Here is a 21,356-nt window from a genome sequence, read left to right on the forward strand (position 1 = left end):
CAACCTTCTTGAGTAAAACTCATTCTTATTGGCTCTTAGTTCCATATATTTACATATTGGGCGTGTCAGATTTATAGACTTTTGTGACTCATGCCGCTCAGTACTGATCAAACATCAGTGTTGAGAGAGCTGAGTTGCTAAGTTTCTATTTGACGAGGCTTAATGCTACTGACACTACGTCTGTGCTCTGGACTGTACTGTCAGCCTTTGAAGAGGTGGTCAGCAGCGACATTTAAGTGGATAAGACCTTGTTACAAATGTCTATGACCATGTCTTTGCAATATAATATGAGTTTGTCAATATAATAACCTAGAGGGGAATTTAATTTACAAATAATTATTTTGAGTTAGAACAGCTTTAACATAAATCCTCAGTTAACGCAGTCATTTTAATAGCAACAAAACAAATAGAATTTGTTATTGAACTTCATGTATTTGAGGTAATCAGTTTCATTGAGGTAATCAGTCATTTGAGTTGATTTAACCCATAGGCTTTACAGCGTAGACCACATGCGCAGTTATTTCTCTCGCTCTCTCTCTTTCACACGAACGCACATGGAAACGTCCTTATCTGTCCCCACGTTTTTTTCTCCAACAGTTACGCTGTCCTGCTCTGACAGGTGGACGGAGATTGCTGTACCATGTTTCATCAGACTTTTCCATTTTCCATCGTAAATTTCTGAATGTGTTTGAGCTTCTGGCTGCTGAAATATTTATTTGTGTATTTGTGCCCCTCTGAGCAATCACCCTGACTGTCACTAATGCATGAGGAGTAGTGTTTTTCTTCCTTGGCATTCTTCAGGATTTTCCCAAATCGGAATTTCATTCCTTGTGAGAAATGTGATTGTAAGTGCAACACTGTGAGCGCTTCAGTGAGAAACACTGCTGTTGGTTTTGGTTTGTCTGCACAATAGGTGAGGGTCCCCCCTCTCACCCCCTAACCCCAACCCCCCGAGTCCTCTTAGTGAATCCCCGTTTCTCTCTTTCCCTCTTGTTGCAGGAGGCTGGCGAAGTCGACACTGTTGCTGATCCCACTCTTCGGGGTTAACTACATTGTGTTTGTGTATATGAGAGAGGAGAGTGAAAGCGACACATTTCATAGCTACAAAATATTCTTTGACCTCTGCATCGGCTCCTTCCAGGTACGGTGATTGAATGCGCCGTTCAGGATTGCTGGTTATAGCCTTCATTTCGTTTCCTGAAGTCTTGTATCTCGATGCTGTTTTCACAGGGATTGGTTGTTGCCATTTTGTACTGCTTTCTGAATAGTGAGGTGAGTATCGCTTTCTGAAAAAGTCTCCCAGGAGCAAAACTAAAGCCTGTATTTGATGGAACAATTTATCCAACATTTTCATTCACATATATACCACCCACAAAAAATTTGGGGACCCTTTGAGTTCTTTGAAAATGTTGCAAGTAATGTTAAATATACTGTTACTTTTCAATCAAGTAAATAAATTACTAGAACTAATACTTTGCACCACTTCATCAACGTTCATCAAAGCATCGTATGAACACTCAATGGATCTTTAGTTGAGGATATAGTTCTGTATAGAACCATGAACACTCAAAGAACCCTTTGCATGATCAGATGGTTCTATATACTATCTATACTTTTCTGAAAAAGGGTTCAATGTAGCACCCAAAAGGAGTTCTTCTAGTGTTACACGCTTGACATTGTAACGATAGGAGCGCCCTTTTAGGTGCTGCATAGACCCACCCTGGATACTTTGCATCAATGTGAAGAACCCTTTCACAATGCAGAGAAGCCTTAAAGCATGCAAATGGTTCTTTGAGTGTTTATGGTTCTATATAGAACCACTTTCTTTATTAAAGAACCTTTGAGGAAACATCTTTTTTTAAGAGTTAAGACTAGGTTCAAATTTGCATAATATTCCTGACCTGATTTGGTAACGGGGATTCACTGATGTGGTGTTTAAAGTTGCTTCTGTAGGATTTTACTGGAGTTCTAGGGCTAATAGAGTCATGTGCAACACTGCAACACTTAATGTAACACTTCCCCCACATCGAACTTAAATATGGCATTTTTCTGCAAATTTTAGTGCTATTTCTGTTTATTTGTCAAGCTTAACTTATTGGAAAATAAGTAAAACGTACTGATCATTAGGGGTGCAACGATTATTCAACTTAGTTGACTAAAATTGATGATCAAATTAGTTGGCAACTAATTTAATAATCGTTTAGTTAGTGATGTCATTATGCAGCTTTCTCACACTCACTAAGAATGTTTTGACATTGCCACTTATTGGCAGCCTCGAGAACAGAATCCTCAGAAGTGTGGGTGCATTTCATACTAAACTCAGAAAAAAGGTTGTCAGTTATGCTATTTGTATTATAAGCCGACTGTCTAGCTACCAGTAACATTAAAAGCTGTCTTACTTCATGTTATGAGCTTTAACATCTATTTCGAAATGCATGTTCTTTTGAATTGTGAACGGAGAAGCAAGTATTATATAACTACTATAAACAGCTGTTCACTTTCCAAGTAACGTACACAATTTTAAACATTGCATCGTTCTCTTAACGTCGTGGCCACTGGTGTGTCCAAAATTTGGCGAACATAGAGAATGTTAACCAACAGTTTTCTGTTTTTTCGTGAATGTTTGCTGCCACTCGAGGTTTCAGGAGGTAGTTCTACGCTAACATACAGGGCAGCTGGACGAAGGGTTACAGCTGAAATGAAATGCTTACGCAAAGTCGTTCAAATCTAACTGTTCATAGAAAAAAAGTTTGCCATAAACATTCTCCACTTTTTCCCTCCGGTCCATCAGAGGGCAAAGACTCTGACTTTCCTCCGCTTCAATAACGACCTGTGTTTGTAGAATTTAGTTGCATCCGAGTGTAGACACACAGCAGAATAAACATCCTTGATTTTAAATTCTGACAGGAAAATCTTTTGGAGTTTTATTTATCTTTTGTAAGTTAATTAAAACAGTGAATTTTGGAATAAGTTAATTATCTTTGTTGTCTTTATTGTACGCTAACAAATGCATAAGACAACCTTAAGCTAAATTTAAAAGCTGAAAGCTGCATAAGAGCTATTTGGTAATGTCGTGTGTCACGATCGGCCCCTCCCAGTCCTACATGTGCTTTTGTTTTGTATTGGTCTTGTCCATGTGATTCCTTGTTTTGTTTCTTCCCAGTCCTGCCCCCTTGTTTCCAGACCCTGCCCCTATTTGTAACCACCTGTGTCTTGTTAACCCTCGTTATGCCTTGTATTTAAGCCCTGTGTTTTCCCGTTAGTCTGCTGGTCTTTGTTTGGTCTTTGTGTTGTATTGTTGAGTATCGTTCTTCCGGCCTCCGTTGTGTGTTATTCCTGTGTTCATTTTCGTCACGTCTGTCCCTCATTCTCTCCGTGTTGCCTCGTTGACCCTGGACTGTCTAGACCCTGATATTGGATTTGCCCCCTAATAAATCTCGCTTCTCTCAGCACATGCGTCCGCCTCATCATCACTCCCACAGGTTACATCGTGATTCTGAATAATCGATTATTTCTTTCAATAACTGATGTTGTAGCCCTACTGCTCGTCCAAAAACTTTTGACAGTCCTTGTTTGCGTCCCGGCACTGAGCATCATGAATGTGTGTGCTGCAGGTCCAGACTGAGCTGAAGAGGAAGTGGCGGAGTGTGTGTCTGAAGCGTTACATCGGCCGAGACTACCGACTGCACAGCTCGTCCATTTCTAGGAACGGCGCAGACAACATGGCGCAGTTCCATCGCAACTCCCGAGCCCAGTCCTTCCTCCAGACGGAGACCACCGTAATGTGAGCCCGTTCTCACTCACAAGCACACACAAACTCTGTTCTTTTGGAGCGGCTGTACAGGAAATGCCATAATCAGGGTCCACTGCATTGTCCTGTAGTTTTCTTAACCCATCTACAAATAAGTTTCGCAAATATTTGTCGAACGTCGTGCTTTTTGCTACATGCTGAAGAGGCTGGGATGCACCATTTTACCAGCAGGACATGATTAGTGATGCCAGATGCTGTTGTGAGTGTGTTTTTGTACCAAATTTCAGTGTATAGTGGACCAGCTGGTGTTTTAAGTGATAGAATGTCAGTACAGAGTGTAAGAGTACAAGATTACATAAACTTTGATAAATCACACGTTCAGTTTTGCATTTCCACTGTTTGCAGATAACTTATTCCAGCTCCTATGACTTGTTTGTTCTCGCACGTGTAAACATAGAAGGATACAAATGTTTCACTTCCAAACATTTCTTTATTAGTCCAGCACTTGTATTATACTGGGCCTGGCTTCAAGCACAGTACTTATGACCCTGTAAATATTTCTCAACTCCTGGCTGTTATTATGGATGGTCAGAGAGTCAGACACAGAAAAAATGCTTGACGCCAGCCTCGTGGAAGCGTTAGGCACAGCGATGTCCATGCTGTGTACAGAACTAGCACAAGGCTGGGGTTGAAAAGCCCTTGAACGGCTGCAGCGATGCTTCAGGGCTAAAGACAGAACAGAAGCTATGGTTCTCCACCACGGAGAGCTCATTAGGAACCCATTATTGCCGGAGGTGTTCGCATCCGCTCTGTTACAGACGAGGCCTTACGTTCCAAAGGGTGATTCCATGACGTCGGTGCATTTCTTGCATGAGGGGACACCGTGTTAACTCTGCTCAAGTGGAGACGTGGAAGAAGCACAAAACCAAAGAGCCAAACTTACGCATGGAACAGAATCCTACTGGTGAAGAAGGACTGGGTTGTTAATACATTAAAAACCGGTTTTCAATACTTGGATTAAGTCTGGTCTGGGACTAAATTGCAGTGGCAGTGGTGTAGACTTGTGGCAGTAGTCTGTAATTTGGTATTATATTTTGTACGTATGCTCACATTATTATGGATGCTTCAAAATACTGTCAATGGATTTTGGTCTAACAGATATAAAAAAAAATTTAAATATCATCACTGTCCAATGAAAACCATGTATCTCCATTTTTGTTGCTTTTCAGTTTTTTACACCATTTCAACAAACCATTTATATTGTGTAAAAGTTTCAGACCAATAGAAATGCTCTAAAATCTCTTTACATTGACTTACATTGAAAGGTAAGAGTGTTTTGCCTTCTCCTGTAAAGTTAATATTTTGGTGATACTTGCTTTTTATTGGACAGCAACGATATGCAGATCAGCTCTCCTTTCATAAGAATGGAGATACTGTTGTACAGTAATCACATGATGCAGTCGTACCCAAAAGTGAAAATGAGTTAACACGTCCTCTACAGGGAGCAAGCTTTAAAAAAGTCTGCAAATTTTACTGCACAATTTCTACAATTTCTATTTATAGTGAAAATAACATGGCATATCAACGTGCCATAATTTTATACAGAGCCACATTACGTTTTATGAATTTGTTTTATTTTTTCTTGTCTATTTGTTAAATTTAGCAAATAAGGAGCATTAAAATGTGTTATCTGTGGAGGATACGGCCTTATTTTTACTCAGAAAATCAACGTCATGTCGTTTGGCCAGTCCAAACTTTGGTGCACAGCTGTATGTTCTCTCTTCTGAGCAAATCAGTGATGCAGATAAGCATTCACAGTGCAGCAGCCACAGCACAGCAAGGTGAGGAGAGGTCTCAGAACCATGAAAAGAAATGAAAACGCACGTCCCACCCGGCTTGGAGGAGGAAAAAGCCTCATGTGTTTTTCCATTAGCAGTTTGAGTCTTTATGAAGTAAAAGGAACAAAACCATAGTAAAAATCCCCTACCTAGCACATAGGAGACTGCTGAGAGGCGAATCCGGTAATATTTACAGTTACGCTCCGGAAGGTAGTTGACGGCAAACCAGATTAGGGCTGAAAGATGAATAATTTTTATATCAAAATAGCAATTGAACAGAGTGTTGTGACATCACAACCACAACTTACTGGCAGTCTGGTGCACTACATTCAGAAATCAGGCCTGGTTTTCTTGGCAAAAAAAAAAAAAGCCTGAACCTAAGTTTATGGGAAATAATTGCAATTTAAATTGCATTCACAATATTAGTTAAAAAAAACTATTGCAATTAGATATTTTCCCAAATTGTTCAGCCCAAAGTTTTTTCACTGATGGAAAATTCAAACAGCAGCTTCTGGCAGCAGACAGTGAAACGAGTTCAGACTTCTTGCCGTTGACCATGGAGACTGAATAAACCAGATGTAATTTTTTTGAATAATGGATGCACAGATTAAGATTAGATTAAGTGGACAACAGGGAAATTTCACCTCTGTATTCCCTAACCTTCAGCCCACAGCTGCCCAGTACTGTATGTAGAACTGTATGTATGTACAGACCTGTATGTAGGCTCCAGTGCATGGCTGCCCAGTGTCTCATTGTTGAAGTCCTGACACATCTACATTTACATTTATGGCATTTGGCTGACGCTCTTATCCAGAGCGACTTACAATTTGATCATTTTTACATAGGGAGGCCAAGGCGGTGTTAGGAGTCTTGCCCAAGGACCTTTATTGGTATAGTGTAGGGTGCTTACTCAGATGGGGATTGAACCCCAGTCTATAGTGTAGAAGGCAGAGGTGTTAACCACTACACTAACCAACCAAAATAAAAAGAGCACCGAGCATCTTACTGCCTTTTGTTCCCCTTAAATGATCAATCGACACTGCTAAGGCTCTCCATTGATAATCATACATTTTCACCACTGACGCTGTCACAATGGCAGTGTTTCCATCACCGCATGCCACCGCACTGCTATCAAGTACGGAACATTTTTCTCAGTGCTAAGGTGTTAACACAGTAGTAAGCTCTAAGTGGAAGTAATTACTGAAATATTCGCCGTTAAACTGGAACATACAAGGTAAAATAAGTTGCCTGAATGTCTTTTAAAAGCTTTAAATTAGGGTTTAGCAATGGCAAAAATATCATGATGTTACACATCATGATAAAAAAATGCTCTCAAAATCCGAGTAGGAATTTTTTCTTTCAAAGTTTCACATACGCAGTGAATTACATCATTAAAATTAAATAACCAGGACTAATTACGCTCTCTTAGTAATGAGTCATGCAGTTGGACAGTGTTATAGAAGTATTGATGATGTTCAAGCTCAGAAAAGCATATTGCGACATGCTGTTAGGTCATTTATAATGATAAATATTATCTCTAAACTATTAAACTGTTATTTATAAATATAAACCTTTAGCTTGATGCTAATGTAACATGGAAAAGGCAATTAGTAGTGCCAGTAGAAATTAGCAGATCAAACACTATAAGTACAGACTTCAACAATACGTTGTTTTATCATGAAATGTGTGGCTGGGTATATAATTTAGAAAGTTTAAGAAACTGCTTTAGTGTTGGAGCATTTTCACAGCTCTTAGAAATGGTCGAGGGTCTCTGTGGCTCTAATTCTAACTGCAAAACTCCTATATGATGATGAAACACGCTGAGCATCAGTCATTTTTTAGGATTATTTTATTGTAGATATTGTACGTGCATAAACAGTACGGCTGTTTAAGAAATGACATTGAGAATGTACTTTGTTTATCTTTGAACATTTTATACAGTAGTGTGGTAACACTGTAAACTGTGTTTTTATGATATAAGATGTTTATATCGGCACCTGCCTACATTCACCACTGCAAATGCTTTTTAGTCCAGACAGAGGCCACAAATGTGATCAAGTGTTGATAATCTAATCTAAAGCTTTGATGTTGATGAAGTAGATGTCTAACTGATGTTTAACCACTTACTGCCATAACCATCATCTCAATCTGTGCTGACATCAATCTTAATTTTTCACAAATTGTGTGTTTTCAGTCTTTAAAATGTATGCAGAGACATTCAGGGTGGTGAAATGCTTTGTTCTAGAGAAACCAAGTCAGAATAGTTCACAGTAGTGGTGATAGGAACCAGACACCCACCTCTAAAAGCTCCCTCAGAATATTATTACATGAAATTCTTACACGTGATTAGCCACGTTTACATGCAGCCTAATATTCTGTTAATAATCTGACCAGTAGCTCAATTGGAATAGAATACGTCCATATAAACACCTCATTTGGAATAGTCTCAGAATATAATTTCTATTCGATTGAACGAGGTGGGTCATCCTGTAAATAATCTGTTTAATAGAAGAATAATATTCATGTAAGTGCCTGTATTTGATTACATTCCCAATCGAAAAGTCTGTTTGTGCATCACATCATAGGGAAAGTTTATAACGTTCAACATGCCGGAGCAGAAACTGGTCTGTAGAGGAGACGAAGTTCATGCTCTGATCTTTAAAAGACGGCGGTGGGACGGACGTCCAGCTTATGTGTCTCAGAGCACGACGTCTTCCTCTCGGCCTTCTTTAGTGAGGACATGTGAAGGACGTTTTCCTGAGTCTGACGTCATTATAAAGCATTTAAAAACACAAGCACTGCTCACTGCTGCTCATCTCACTCTGACTGGACTCATGTGATGACTGGTTGTCAGGGTAACATCTGCACTACGTGATTCTCTACACAAGTGTGTAATGAGATCTGATTACTTGTCGTTTGCGTATAAACTTTTTGCATATAAACTGAGATTTTCCATCAGATTGTTGAGTAGAGTGAGTATAAACATCTCAGTCTTAATCTATAATTGGAATGTATTTATTTAGGTTGGCCAAAATGTTTACATGTAAACACAGCCACTGTAACACCAGAGTTTTGAGGCAAGATTTTGTCCTAAAACATAATTTTAAAAAAAAATCCATTCATGGTGAAGAGGTATTTGAAAGGGTGTTATGAGGCAAAATAGTCCCTAAAAACCTTCTTTTTTCAGAATTATCACTATTTTATAATGATCAACATTACCTATATAACCTGAGAAGAGTGCAGGTTCACTGGTGGTTTACGGTGGTAAATTGAATTATTATACTTGTGTTAAAGACATCACAACCCCCCGGGTCCTGTCACCACCACTGTAGAGAAATCTGAGTCTCTGCAATAAACTATTTCACATCTAACCACTCCGAATGACTCAGTGGCTGAAATGTGCGGAATCTATATATTAAGTTGCTTAGTTAGTTTGCTAACATCCTGTAGACCATCTACAGAAGCATCCAAATGAAGTGGGATGTAGTCTTATGCAGCCAGAGGAATCTAAGATCCTGGCAAGTGAAGTCAAAGTAGGACCAAAAAGTGAAAGTTTGTCAGATTTTTTGCTTGTTGCGCAATCACGTTGTCTGTAGCTCCGGAAACACTGCCCGGGCATCTAACGTGAATGTTGCTTGTGAACCGACTCTGTTCCTTTTACGGTATGTCTAATTTACAGCATGTGAATGTACTTCATATCCATGATGCCATAATGCAAATGGGCTTCGAGAGGCTTCCTCGGAACTAGAGGTACAACAGTGTTTAGGGCCTCTGTTAATAAAAATAAAAACAGTAGACTTTGAGAAAGAAGTCGGAATATTTCGAGAATAAAGTTGGAATATTTCAAGAAAAAAAGGATAAAGTGGGCTAACTGTAGGGGGGCTTCCATAACGCTTTGGGGTTCCATAGCGCTCTCGGTTGCTGTACTGTGGCACTGGAGTGCCACTCACTCCAGTCCCTTTGTGACTCGATAAATTTGGTTATCATTCTCCTTGTCTGTGGAACTTCATACCCTATGCGGAGATGTAGCCGTGTAGACGACCCTGCCTGTGATTCTCCTTCAACAACACAGACAGACGGTTTCCTCCGAGTCCGTCTGGCTCTTTATTCTAGATAAACACAGTTTCCTGCTCACCGTTTCTGATAACAGACAGGGAGACTGAGTGTTTCTTTATGGGTTAAATCAATATGAAAGCATAACTCTACCAACTCGTTTAACACGAGGAGGTGCTGCTTCCCTTTGCGAAGCCTTTGGCCACAATATTGCAACATTTTCTGGTTTTAATGCCACTTTTATGTCCTAATTCTATTACTTTTTTTCTCAAAATAGTCTGACTTTATTCTCGAAATATTACTCTTTTCTCTAAATTTTATGACTTTTTTCTCGAAATGTTCTTTTTTCTCAAAAATAGTATTTTTTTTTTCAAAATACTTTTTCTTGAAATATTATGTATTATTTCTTCAACTAGTATGACTTATTTCTCTAAATATTACGACTTTATTCTCGAAGTCTGATATTTTTATTTCTATTAACAGTGGCCCTAAAGCGCCATTGTATAGGTGGAGCCCAGTCTTTAAAGTGCTTTTACATGTCCAGGGCTTTGTACAATAGACTATTAATGATAAGTGTTCAGCTGGCAGATGGAGAGGAAGATGATGTCTTTTGCCAAACTGTATTGGACAGCATCATGTACGCATACAATCATATCTTGTTGTTTTGTGCTTTAATGTAACATTTTATGACTTTTTTGTTAAGTAATTATAGACAGCGTTGTTAGACAAGGGAAGCTTTAAAGCAGTATCGCAGTGTTTTTCAGCTCTATCTGTCTATCAGTTACCACAAACAACAATATTAACATGTTTCTCTGTATTTACTAACAGTTGACATGAAACCCACACACAGGGAGCCCCCAGTCCTGTATAAGTAAAAACAATCCATAGCCATGACTTAACTTGTGGGAACAAGATCCTAATGCAAAGCCACGACTTAGTAAGTCGTGACCACACATTATTTTTATTTATGAGGGATGTAGCCAGCAGGGCTCTGTACATGAAAGCTATTAGGCAGTTGCTGAAGTTACTAAGTAATTCAGTACTGTGCGAATGCCAGAGACCACCCCTGTTTATGTAACTTCCAGTCAAGTCAAATCAAGAGGCTTTTATTGTCATTCCATCTTTATACAAGTACATTCCTCCAGGAACAACACGGAGCAACAAAGAATAAAAAGTGCAAACGTGAAGACATCATGTGCAAACAAAAAAATTAAACTAGAAACAATAAATACGATAAATTAAACCGACATTAGACACAGTAAACAGACAGGACAGTGCAGCACCAACACGGCACTGTTTATGGACATGAGGTCGTGGAATAAGGTGCAGAGATATTTAACCTGCTGTGATCTGTGAGTCACGCAGTCAGATGACCAACGTAAACACAGCAGTTACTGAGGTAGAAAAACCTGAGCAAAACAGTGAAAACAGTGTAGCAGCAATGATCCAGATAGTGCAGGTAGAGCATCAAAAGAGGTGAGGGGGGCTTTCAGATCAGTCAAAACAGCCATTAAGTACAAGTTATTTGTTTTTCTTCATCAGGAAAAAAGAAGAAAACATATTTAAAGGGGGATTCATTACACAGAAGCCTCAATAACTAAACATAACGTCCATTAGTTTTGGGTGTTTAATGTACCCTCTCTTCACCCTAGACATCCTTTTCAGTAGACTTGCTTTTGTTTTTTTTTTTTCAAATTTGCAGGGATATTTTTCCACACCTCCAAAGTTCAGTGTTAGAAGTAGTTTTTTCTGATTTTCTGCTTTTCTATTACATATTTAGATTTCAGAAAACCTGACACAATATCTTTCAAAAGGATCTATCTAGAACCGTCTCCAGCACATTCTCCATCAATCTGAAGAACCCTTTCACAATGCAAAGAACTCTTTAATCATACAGAAGAGTGTTATGGTTCCATATATAAACATTTTCTTTACTAAAGATCCCTTGACACAACATTGTTTTTAAGTGCACAGCGCTGAGTGGTCTTCTCACAGTGGGAGGATGGACAGAAACACCTGTGGATGTAATCAGACCTGAAGCAGCTTTAAGTGCTGTTTACCTGATGGGGACAGTTTTGGTGTCCACCAGGTCTTGAGGCTGTTTTTCTGTAGATCTTTTAGCAATTTTTTTGACTTAAGGTTCTTCAATGTGTGGAATACTTTCATGAATTGTTCACTTAAAGATGTTTGTGGACACAAAAAAACATTGCACCCACGTTTTAACTGTGCTGCTCCAGTGTTTAAAGAAGAACAGCTTCGGTAAGACGTTCTCTAATGTCTGCCTCATCCTAACACCCCATGTGTCAAACACAAGGCCTGTGGGTCTAATCAGGCCCTTGGCACAATCCTATCAGCCCCACAATAGTCGTTTAATTTCCTACTAATATTACCGTGTCTCATAATGTGCTGCACTACACTCCCCAGCATGCACTGCAATATAATGTGCTCCGACTCTCCAACTCCAATAATCCATAGGACAGCGCTTACGCCTCAATTCAACACAATTCTACACATTTCCACCCCAGTCAAATCACCTAACACACTAGCTGCATTTCAGCTGCAGTTCAACCACTATAAACACCAAACGTCAGCTCAGCAGCTCAGAAACTGAGCCCAAGTGTTAATGAACTTGCAGCAAAGAGAGAGTGCCGGGTGTCTAGTTCAAGCAAATAGGCAGGATTAAAAGACTCCTGGGGGCATTTAAATGTTATTTCAAGTCTTCGTGGAATATTTCAAGGTCTACAAGTGCCTGTATTTTACTGTTGAAGTTTATGCGTATTTTGAATAAACAATGGTCAGTTTGGTGTTTAGCAAAATGTTTAATAAAATGAAATAAAACACAGGCGTTCTCTGGCCCACAGATTTTAAATCATTTGAGTGATTCCTGTCCTAACACCTGTATTGCAACACTGCAATAGCTGTAGTTTTGAATATGGATTATAGCCTCATATTTAAACACAGGCCTTTTCAGCATCTGCCCAATGACATCTATTATAAGTGAGTTTCAAGTCAACCTTTTTTTATTGTTGCTCTTTCTTAAGCACAGGGAAACATTTTAAAGTGCTTGTCTGTGGTAATCAGAAGTGTGATTCAGATGCAGCAGATGGGAGACGAGGTTGCAGGATGCGGGAATATTCCTTTACAATGACTCAAGCTGTCTGTAAGCTTTTTATGCATTTGTAAGCCATTCGTTAACCCTAACCGCCATTCGACTGTCGATTTAGGTCACATGAATCGAAGGACGTGTGAAACGGCACGTGCATATATGAGCTGTGCTGGTGAATTGTGACCCAGAGATGGCGCGTGGAGACAGATAGTGAGTCGGATCACATTCAAGCGGAGCTAAAAGAGTGAGCAGGCCCGAGGCTCGCACACACGCAGATCCTCTGATCTGATGTGACAGAGTGGCCAACGGCAGGAACACATTCAGCGTCATTAACATGGAGAGCAAATGAGAGGCAGCACATTGGCCATTATTCAGATTTGTCCGCCTTCCAGAAAGGGAAGGAGTGCTGTTTGTGTGAATGGAACGTGGGAGGTGTTTCGCTGGGTCAGTCTGCTCGCCTGTTACTGTCTATTAGACTCAGACCTGAGTTCTGAGTAAAGGGGCTGCACTATAAATGTATTTTATGTGGGGGGAAAAAGATCTTTATGTTCTTTCCTTTATACATTGTCTAAATAATTTGCTTGTCACAGCTTTGGAAAGAGAATTTCTTGTACATTACATATAAATACTTCATTAAATGTGGACATTTGACACCTTGGTGTGTGGTATGTGTGTGTGTTGAGTGCATTATACATGTGGAAATCCACTGGAATTATGACTTAAGCCTCGTGTGGTGTCGATGTGTTTGTTACTCAGTGGTCTGGTGGACCCACCGCATTATTGGTCTTTTAAATCAATAATTTCTGTAAAAATACCAGATGTTTAAAATATCACAAGTGTCCATAGGGTTCTCCTTTAGCAGCTGTAGCCAGTCAGCAGCCTATCCATGTTGTCCACCTTCACACACACACCCCCCATCAGGCCATGTAGGAGAACAGAGTGAAAAGCACAGCACCTCCACGCTGTATGGGGGGTGAACAGAGTGAAGACACTGAAAATGGGTTCTTTTATATGGTCTTCACAGAAACTGAGCCGTTGAAATAATAATAAAACACATTTTTTCTTTTGGTAAACATTGAAAATGGGTCCCACAGACCCGAACACCACACAAGGGCTAAGATTATATATCTGTTCTACCACTGATAATGTTAATATTCTAAATATTATTTAAAACTGTCTATGCTTTATGTACAATACTGTGCAAATGTCACAGCCATCATTTTTCAATTTCCTGTCAAAAAAAACGTCAGTACTTAAGTATTTAGTGAGCCTTTATTCCAGCATCCATTGTTTTCATGAGACTCACTTTCAGTGTTTCAAAAATCCCCAGGGATGTTTTTCAACATCTCCAAAGTTCAGTGATGATTTTCTGAAGTAATCAAACACATTCAGTGGTGCTGAGGTCTGTTCAGGGGTGGTCAGTCCATCGTTCAGCTTCTTTGTTTGATGTGTCCATCTCCTTTTCTCAGGGAGGTTCTTCTTGATCAGCTACACGTCCTTTCAGACCCACAGCGCTGAGTGGTTTTCTCACAGTGGAAGGATGGACAGAAACACCTGTGGATGTTTTCAGATCTGAAGCAGCCTGAGTTTCTCCTCTCTCTCAGAGACGAAAGCTTTAAGTGCTGCTTATCTGTTTTGGTGTCTACCAGGTCTTCCAGATGGTTGTTAGGACGCCCGTTTTCTCTGTAGCTTTTAATGATTTTTAGAGCTCCAGTTTCCAGTTTCACTCATTCGGCTTTGCTTATGCAAATGGATTATTAAATCTAATCTCCGCAGAAATATCTCCTGAAAAATGAGGAACTTGTACTTAATCGCTCTTTTGACTGGAAATGAAAGAAGTAAAGGGTGGTCTCTGACACTGTATTTAAAGCTCCTATTAACCTGAGCTAAATCGGGCTATTCTAGTTTATTTAGATCTGATAGAGCCAGAGAAAACCTAGACCCATTAGTAATTTGGATATGGATAGGCAGCCAATGTCTAAGCTCTGTATTAAGCAAGCATAGAAACAGAGTATTGCATTTCTCTCAAGCTCATTATTAATATTATTAATGTGCTATGTGTGGAGGGCTCATATTTTGGTCTGACATTTTAGCCATTAGTATCATGTTTAAAAAAAATAATAAAACGTAGGTGCACACCATAAAAGGCAAGAATTCTCTGGGGCATTCTTGCAGATTTGCTGCTCTCTGACAGTGTAGTTTCTGATTCTGAAACACTAGCTGACTAACTCTCTTCAGAAAGCTCTGACTGAAACTGCTGGTGCTGTCCTGCTTCATGCACTATAGTTCAGAAGTTTGGGATAGTGTAGATGTAAATATAAATGTGTAATGTAAAATAGGGGAGCAGTCGTGGGCTGGGGGTTAGGGAACCAGCCCTGTGACTGGAAGGTCACCAGTTCGATCCCCTGAGCCGACAGTACGAGACTGAAGTGCCCTTGATCAAGGCACGTAACCCCCACCTGCTCCCCTGCTGTGGATAGGGCTGCCCACCGCTCCAGGCAGGTGTGCTCACTGCCCCTACGGTGTGTGTTCACTCGTTCTTTCACAAAAATAAAATGGTTCTATATGGAACCTTTTTGAAAAAGTTTTATATAGCAACCAAGAAGGTTCTTCCGTTGTTACAGTGTCAAGCCTGTAATGATAGAAGGACCCGTATTGGTGCTGTATAGAGCCCTTTTCAAAAAATAGGAAATAAACAAATAAAAAACTGAAAACAAATAACTACAAACAGTTTTAAACTTATTTCTTAAAACCACACCATCAAAGAGCAGCTTTTACCGAAATTTTCAAGATTTTGTTTTTTTTAATGCTAATTTTGCTAAATTGGTGGAATCCCCCTTTTAGAGCATACATTGAAACTTATTGGCTCTGCAGTCCCAGCTTCTCTAACGCTTACTTCATTAGAGTGTGGCCACTTCCACTCAAAACCCTACGATTCTCAAACGATCTAGATGTACTGAGTGAACTTAAACAGCGGTTTTACAATAGCACACAGTTTCCCAAACAAATGATTAGGAATACTGTGACTATGACCATAATGACTAAAGGCTCTTGTTTTCTCAAAATAAGTATTCATCGTGTTGAAAACGCCACATACTTTCTCCATGAGCAATAACTCGTTTTTTTAGCTTTGCCATTATTTTAAGTCCAAATCTTGGGAACAAAAGTTGTTTCGACCTCATGAGTCACAGTTTGAACCTGAATCTGATGGATCAGTTTTTCTTCTGCCTGGCAGAAACAGGCTTTCATACAAAAAAAACAAATGAGTCAAACACACAGTGATACTGAACTGCTCAATTAGGTAGTTACGCTTTTGTTGATTTGTAGGGAAGCTTCTAGTCCAGGGTTCGGCAACCCAAATGCTTAGAAGAGCCATTTTGTCCTTTGTATATAAATCAAAGCACCTTGAGAGCCACAACATATTATGTCCATTTTACCCTCTTGGCTATAAATGTCTTGGTATGTGCTGATGTCCTAGCATAGAGTAAAAATAGAATATAAATGCAAACACAGACTTTGCTCTGCTTTAAGCGGAGCAAAGTCAGCTATAGCCACTTTTCTCACATCTCCAGCAGGAAACTTTTCCTCAAAAGTAGAGCAGTTTCCTGTAAAACGTCTCTCAACATTCAACTTTTTACGAAGCTGAAGTCGCTTCTCATTCCCCAGCTTCTTGTTCAGATTTTCCTGTTCCACCTTAAATGGTACATGTGGCGTAACTAAAAGTGCTGCACCATGTAAGCTGGAACTTCAGCTTTGCGACTTTTTGGTGTTTGACAGTTTCTCATTGCAGATTAAACGTATCGGGAAACCAGCTGGAGTGATTATAAATGGTAATAAGTCCGTTAGTTTCCAAATTGTCCATGTTCATCTTAAATCTTTCTCTTTGCCATTTCGTCTGTGCACCAAGGGTTAAAGGGCGAAATAGCAGTTCTACATTAACTCAAACCATTTAGTGTTAAAACTGTGTTTGAACAATTAGCAGAGCTTTGTTTACGCAGAGCTTTATACGGCAAAGGATGATTATATTATTTTTACCTAAAATTTAATTCTGCTGAAACAGAGCAGTAGAAGAGCTGCATGTGGCCGAGCCCTGTTCTAGTATATAACCCACTAAATTGGTCACATCCTCCAGCACAAAGTGTCAGAAGACTGTTGTAATTATTGCACCTCTTAGTAAATCTGGCACAAAGTCTTCAGTCCTCCTTTCAGCTCAGGAGGGAGGTGGGTGTGCTGAGTAGTGATTGCACTCCTGTAGCTCATTTCTAATTGGTGAAGCTGAGGGTGTTACAACTTACCCCATGTTACAACCCTCTCCAGTCTCTCCTCACTCATCTGTGGGTGCGCAGCTGTGTATTTTTTTCTGTTCTCATTTGTCAAGTTATTTCAGAGTCACACCCACAGAGTCCCTTGATTCTACGGTGACGTGTGGGTTTTGTTTTGCTAGTGTCATATTCCACGCTGAGACACTGTGTTACACTGAACAGCGCTGCATCTCTCTTTGTGCCGCCTTTTAGGCCACTGTACTCCCCTGGGCCTCACCGAAGAGCTGTCGAACGTTCTTCATCTACCGACACGCAAGCTTGCACACACACACACACACACAGAGGCCCAGCGACTCATTTCACCATGCGTCGCCTCGAAAACCCAACTGTACACTTGCGCTAAAGCAGCTGAACTGGCATAAAAAGGCAGCCATCACCACACGAGCCCCTCTCCAGAGAGGTTTGCTCATTGAGATGTAGGCGCTCCGTCTGTGAGCTTTCGGGATCGAGCCTGTGTGTATTTTTAGCGAGTGGATGGTCAGAAGAGGACTGGGTTTAAGAGGTCGGCCTCTCTCATGTCTCTCATGTCCCCTCGATCAGTGTACAGAAGGCTATCATGAGGCCGAGGCAGGGGGGTTGAACTCTTGTGTTTCTGTGAACACTGCCCCCCTCTCATTAGCACCATATTCATTAACAGGGCAGTCCCTCTAATTAACCAATAACAGTTACTCTGTGGAGCCAGAAATGATTCAAGTGATTTTCTCAGCTTCTGACCGAAGATGACAAGAAGAGCCGCCGGTGGTGTCCCCGGTGTTGTGCGTGCGGGAAATTAAAGCAAAAGAAATCGAAATATTTCAGCTGAGAACGTTACAACAATGTACAGTAATTCCTGTGCAACAGGACGTAATGTCAGTTCACTCTCAATAAAGCACTGTTGATTGTTGATTGACTTCTAATCAGCTTTAACGAACAAAGAGCTCCAGACTCAGGCACTTGCTAAACTCAAGAGCTTTTCTCAAAATATGCTGCAACATCCAGGACCGATTTGTAGTGATGCACTGGAATAAAAATGCTTGACCAAAACTGAAACCACAGGACACAGTCAGCTAAAAAACTACATGTTATACACACAGGCAGTGACGTTGGACAAGAAGGTCTGGCTCACAATCAATGTTCCAATTCAACCCCAAGGTCTACAGTGGGGTTGCGGTCAGGGCTTTCTGTCCCTCCACACCTCATCAAACCATGTCAGCTCTCTTTGTCCGCAAGGGCATTGTCATGCTGGAACCGGAAAGGACACACATCACTAGTGTTGATCTTGCTTCCAGAGGCAGTTTGGAGCTCTGTAGTAAGAGATGCGACAGTGGACAGGTGATAAGTAACCATGGCATTAACTTTCATTGTTACGCAGACGATATGCAACTGTACATATCAGCCAAGCCTGATGACAAATACAGGTTAAAGAAAACAGAGAACTGTGTAAAAGAGGTGAAACGCTGGATGTCGCGTAACTTCCTCCTACTAAACAGTAACAAAACAGAGGTTCTCCTTCTGGGTCCAAAAGTGGGAAGAAATAAATGATCAGATTTCATTTTAAATCTCGCTGACTTTCCAGTTACACCTGGCTCAGCAGCATTCGATCATTCGATCAACACATAGGCCGCATCACTAGGACAGCTTTTTTACATCTTCTCAACATTGCCAAGATAAGAAATGCCCTGTCCCTGCATGATGTAGAAACACTAGTACACGCTTTTATTACTTCTAGGCTAGACTACTGTAACGCGCTACTGTCAGGATGTACGAGCAGGAATCTAAACAATCTTCAGCTAGTCCAAAACGCCGCAGCCAGGGTCCTCACTAAAACTAGAACATTTGATCATATCAGTCCAGCTTTATCATCACTTCATTGGCTGCCTGTTAAATTCCGTATTGATTATAAAATCCTTTTATTGACTTATAAAGCTCCACATGGGCTCGCTCCTGAGTACTTACAAGACCTTATTTCCTATTATGAGCCATCACGACTACTCAGATCCCAGAGTGCTGGCTTATTAATAGTTCCTAGAATTCCTAAGGCTGCAGCTGGGGGAAAAGCTTTTTCTTATAAAGCCCCTAAACTCTGGAATGATCTTCCAGAAACTGTTCGGGACTCAGACACAGTCTCAGTGTTTAAATCTAGGCTGAAAACTCACTTGTTCAGTTTAGCTTTTGGTAGCTAATGTTCCCCCTTAGATAAAGGCAGCAGATCCAGGGGTCCATGGACACAGGGAATTATAGTAAACTGAGACGCTGGTGCCGTCATCCCGCTGCTCGTACATGGTCACTCAAGTTTGTGGTCGGTGGAGCGGAGGGATGCCAGACTGTTTCAGAGTGCTGCCGTGTCTGTGTGTCCTTCTGGTTCTCTCCTGTTAGTTAAGCTGTCATAGTCAGATCTGCCGGAGTCGTTAGCCACACTCTGGAAATGTTCCCTGTTTCCCTGTTTCCCTGTTTACGGATAGAATAAAACTAATTCCCTCTCCCTGCCTTTTTCACACTGAAGGACAACTGACTGTTGAGCTCTCCTGCTACCCTTCAGACCAGCTGCCCACGCTCCAGCTACCGTCACCTGCCTTGGACTAGCTGCCCACCCTACACTGATGTTTTCATGGACTCCCAGCTATTACTACTACTAATACTACTGCTATTAATATTAGTACTACTACTACTATTATTACTACTACTACTATTACTACTACTAATATTACTACTGTTATTATTACTACTACTAATACTGCTACTGTTAATATTAGTAATATAATAACTTTGTAGGTAGTCAGACCAGAGGAGGATGGGTCCCCCCCTTGTGAGCCTTGGTTCCTCTCAAGTTTTCTTCCTCAGCTCTGAGGGAGTTTCTCCTTGTCACTGCTGCCCCTGGCCTGCTCACCTGGGTTTTTAATTAATGTTAAAACTCTGTCTTTACTGGAATTCTGTGAAGCTGCTTTGTGACAACATCAGTTGTAAAAAGTGCTACAAATAAATTTGACTGACTTGACATGACAGTGGCACGTTTAAAGTCACTGAGCTCTTCCGTATTACCCATTCTAATGCCTCAACTTATTCATTAGGAGGAGTGTCCGGATATTTTTGGCCATAAAATGTGTGTGTGTGTGTGTGTGTGTGATTTTTTATATATATATATATATATATATATATATATATATATATATATATATATATATATATATATATATATTCAAATTCACTCTTCCGCTCCTGATTGGCTGTTTTCTGCTCTGGTTTCACCCCAAGGTTTTGTATGTAATGGACCTATATAAAAAAGACACATTAAAGGGGAATTCCACTGATTTCTCAAAAAAAATTAATAATTTTAATTGTGCAACATGCGCCAGTGTAGAAAAGAGGTGAGGAAGAGGGTGCAGGCAGGATGGAGTGGGTGGAGACGGGTGTCAGGGCTGATGTGTGACAGAAGGATAGCAGCAAGAGTGAAAGGGAAGGTCTACAAGACAGCAGTGCGTCCTGCTATGATGTTTGGTTTGGAGACTGTGGCTCTGTCTAAAAGACAGGAGGCTGAGCTGGAGGTGGCGGAGATGAAGATGCTGAGATTTTCGTTGGGAGTGACAAGGATGGACAAGATTAGAAATGAGCAGATCAGAGGGACAGTGAAGGTGGAGCAGTTTGGAGATAAAGCCAGAGAGGCCAGGTTGAGATGGTTTGGACATGTGTTGAGGAGGAATAGTGGATATATTGGGCAAAGAATGTTGGAGATGGAGCTGCCGGGTAGAAGGAGAAGAGGTAGACCTCAGAGAAGGTTTATGGATGTAGTGAAGGTGGACATGGAGATGGTTGGTGTAAAAGTAGAGGAGGCAGTGGATAGGGCAAGATGGAGGCAGATGATCCGCTGTGGCGACCCCTAAAGGGAGCAGCCGAAAGAAGAAGAAGAAGAAGAAGAATTGTGCAACATGCGCAATGAAATAGACAAGATGTAAACACAGTAATTCAGAAACTTGTTAAGTCAAAACTGGTTATAGCAGTGCTGATTGGAAGCCACCATCAAATCATTTAATGCCTCTTAAAGCTACGTCACAGAATCAAATATGCTGTAGGGTGCAAGATGCTTTGTGATAGTTTTGCAATAAAGTTTTGGCCTTTTATGGTGGAGGAATGATGCAGTGACTTGTAGGGTAAAATCGCTTTTTCAGATTTATGACTATTTAACCTTCATCACCATTATGTTTAAAGTCTCCAGACACATGTACGTTCACTGTGGTTATATTTGTATTGTTTTATCAGTGGAATTTAACTATGAAACAATAGAAAGTGCCACCGTTTACACTACTGTTCAA

At 40.5% G+C, this 21,356-nt stretch overlaps 1 protein-coding gene across 1 annotated transcript in view; it reads left to right on the forward strand.

Annotated features, from left to right (window-relative positions):
- vipr2 (vasoactive intestinal peptide receptor 2) overlaps window positions 1–5,958 on the forward strand; it is a 65,636-nt gene extending 59,678 nt beyond the window's left edge. The window contains exons 11-13 of the mRNA XM_017710412.2: window positions 1,000–1,141; window positions 1,231–1,272; window positions 3,615–5,958. Coding sequence (XP_017565901.1) covers window positions 1,000–1,141; window positions 1,231–1,272; window positions 3,615–3,788 — 358 coding nt within the window. The 3' untranslated portion in view covers window positions 3,789–5,958. The remainder of the gene's footprint in view (window positions 1–999; window positions 1,142–1,230; window positions 1,273–3,614) is intronic.
- The last annotated feature ends 15,398 nt before the right edge of the window (window positions 5,959–21,356 follow it).

The sequence above is a fragment of the Pygocentrus nattereri genome, chromosome 24 (assembly GCF_015220715.1).
Source record: "Pygocentrus nattereri isolate fPygNat1 chromosome 24, fPygNat1.pri, whole genome shotgun sequence".
Classification (NCBI taxonomy): Eukaryota; Metazoa; Chordata; class Actinopteri; order Characiformes; family Serrasalmidae; genus Pygocentrus; species Pygocentrus nattereri.